The 1,362-nt window shown below is 37.9% G+C and overlaps 1 protein-coding gene across 1 annotated transcript in view; it reads left to right on the top strand.

Moving 5' to 3' along the window:
• Positions 1 to 1,001: 1,001 nt before the first annotated feature.
• Positions 1,002 to 1,362, top strand: part of SARC_00320 (hypothetical protein) — a gene marked incomplete at its 3' end in the record, with an annotated part of 6,269 nt that continues 5,908 nt past the window's right edge. The window contains exon 1 of the mRNA XM_014305982.1: positions 1,002 to 1,190. Coding sequence (XP_014161457.1) covers positions 1,118 to 1,190 — 73 coding nt within the window. The 5' untranslated portion in view covers positions 1,002 to 1,117. The remainder of the gene's footprint in view (positions 1,191 to 1,362) is intronic.

The following is a 1,362-nucleotide window of genomic DNA, read 5'->3' as shown; positions in this document are numbered from 1 at the left end:
AGAAGATGGATGAATGGACCAGTCAGACTCAACTCTTTTAGTAGATTGGATACACTGGGCCTGCCGAGAGTAGGTCCTGGGACCTGGGCGGCTGGGCCTTGCGGGCCTGGGGCAGTGTGAGTGGGGCCCTGTGATTGTTAAAAAATGTATGTCCTGTAGAGTGTAAATACTAAATAGACTGTCGTTTCGTTCGTGTCGTCGAGTGTATTAATTTAAAAAAAAATACTATATAGCAGAGTCTCAGACTTAGAGTCGGCCTGCGTCCTCCAGACCTGACACTCCTGGAGTCCTGCTATGAGATATGAATTGCTGGATTCTTTTGTTTATAATCAACGATGCTTGATTTGCTGAAAGCCTCTCGCTCTCTGAGAGAGAGAGTAAAAGAGAGAGGATGTCTAAATATTAAAATCTGTTATCTTCACTCATCTGAACCAACAGGTTGCAACTATTTTCAAAATCGGGTCATATTTCAAATATACTGATTGTTTTTAGTATACATTTCAGATACCTATTCTAAAATCAATATTAAGCTTTCCCAAATGAAAAAAGAATCGAGTATAGAATCCTAAAAATTCTTATCTAAACGTCCTAATTTACAGAGGTATAAAAAGATTTATTTATTTCTAGAAATAACTCATCCACAGCCTCACAGTCAAAGGTCGACCTCTAGAAGGAGCACGACAGTGGCCTAATAATGCCTACCTATTACATCTTTAAAAAAAATAGAGGTTGTATCTCGTATTCGACAGCTGCACTGGTTCAGCACAAAATGTCAGCAAGAGAGATAGTAAATATTGTTGATTTTAAATTATTATGTATGTACGACAATGAAGACTTCTTCGGATACACGCAGGCGGCAAATGCACATATCTGCGCATATGACTACGGTGCCAGTATTTTTGAGTGCCTATCTCCTGTGTACGATTTCCGGTGTTCCGATTACGGATACAGTTTACGACCGAAGGGCACATACGCCACAACAATAGATAAGATAGAGAACTGTTCTACCAGGTACATTTTATTAGGAAGATTCAAAGTAGCAAGAAGTATAAGCAGACCTGTGGCAGCTGTATTATCAGAAAAGTTGTGCTAGTTATAATATAAACTAGTACATAAAATGATTTCACCCACACGGGTATGCGGGCTGTTTGTCATCTTGGCTTCGCAAACAGTTCTGGCATGTTTCTTTGGTAAGTGAGGTTTCGCATAGCGAAGTACTATGGTGTGGCACGGCATTGAATTTATTCATTACCTATCTGTTGACAAATCTACAGCCCTTAACAATAGACAATATTGCATACCTATATATATATATATATATATATATATATATATATATATATATACTATATAATAATAATA

Source organism: Sphaeroforma arctica (genome assembly GCF_001186125.1).
Source record: "Sphaeroforma arctica JP610 unplaced genomic scaffold supercont1.9, whole genome shotgun sequence".
In the NCBI taxonomy this organism is placed as follows: domain Eukaryota; class Ichthyosporea; order Ichthyophonida; genus Sphaeroforma; species Sphaeroforma arctica.
The sequence above is the reverse complement of the archived record's forward strand: the minus strand, read 5'-3'. Positions and strand labels throughout refer to the sequence as shown.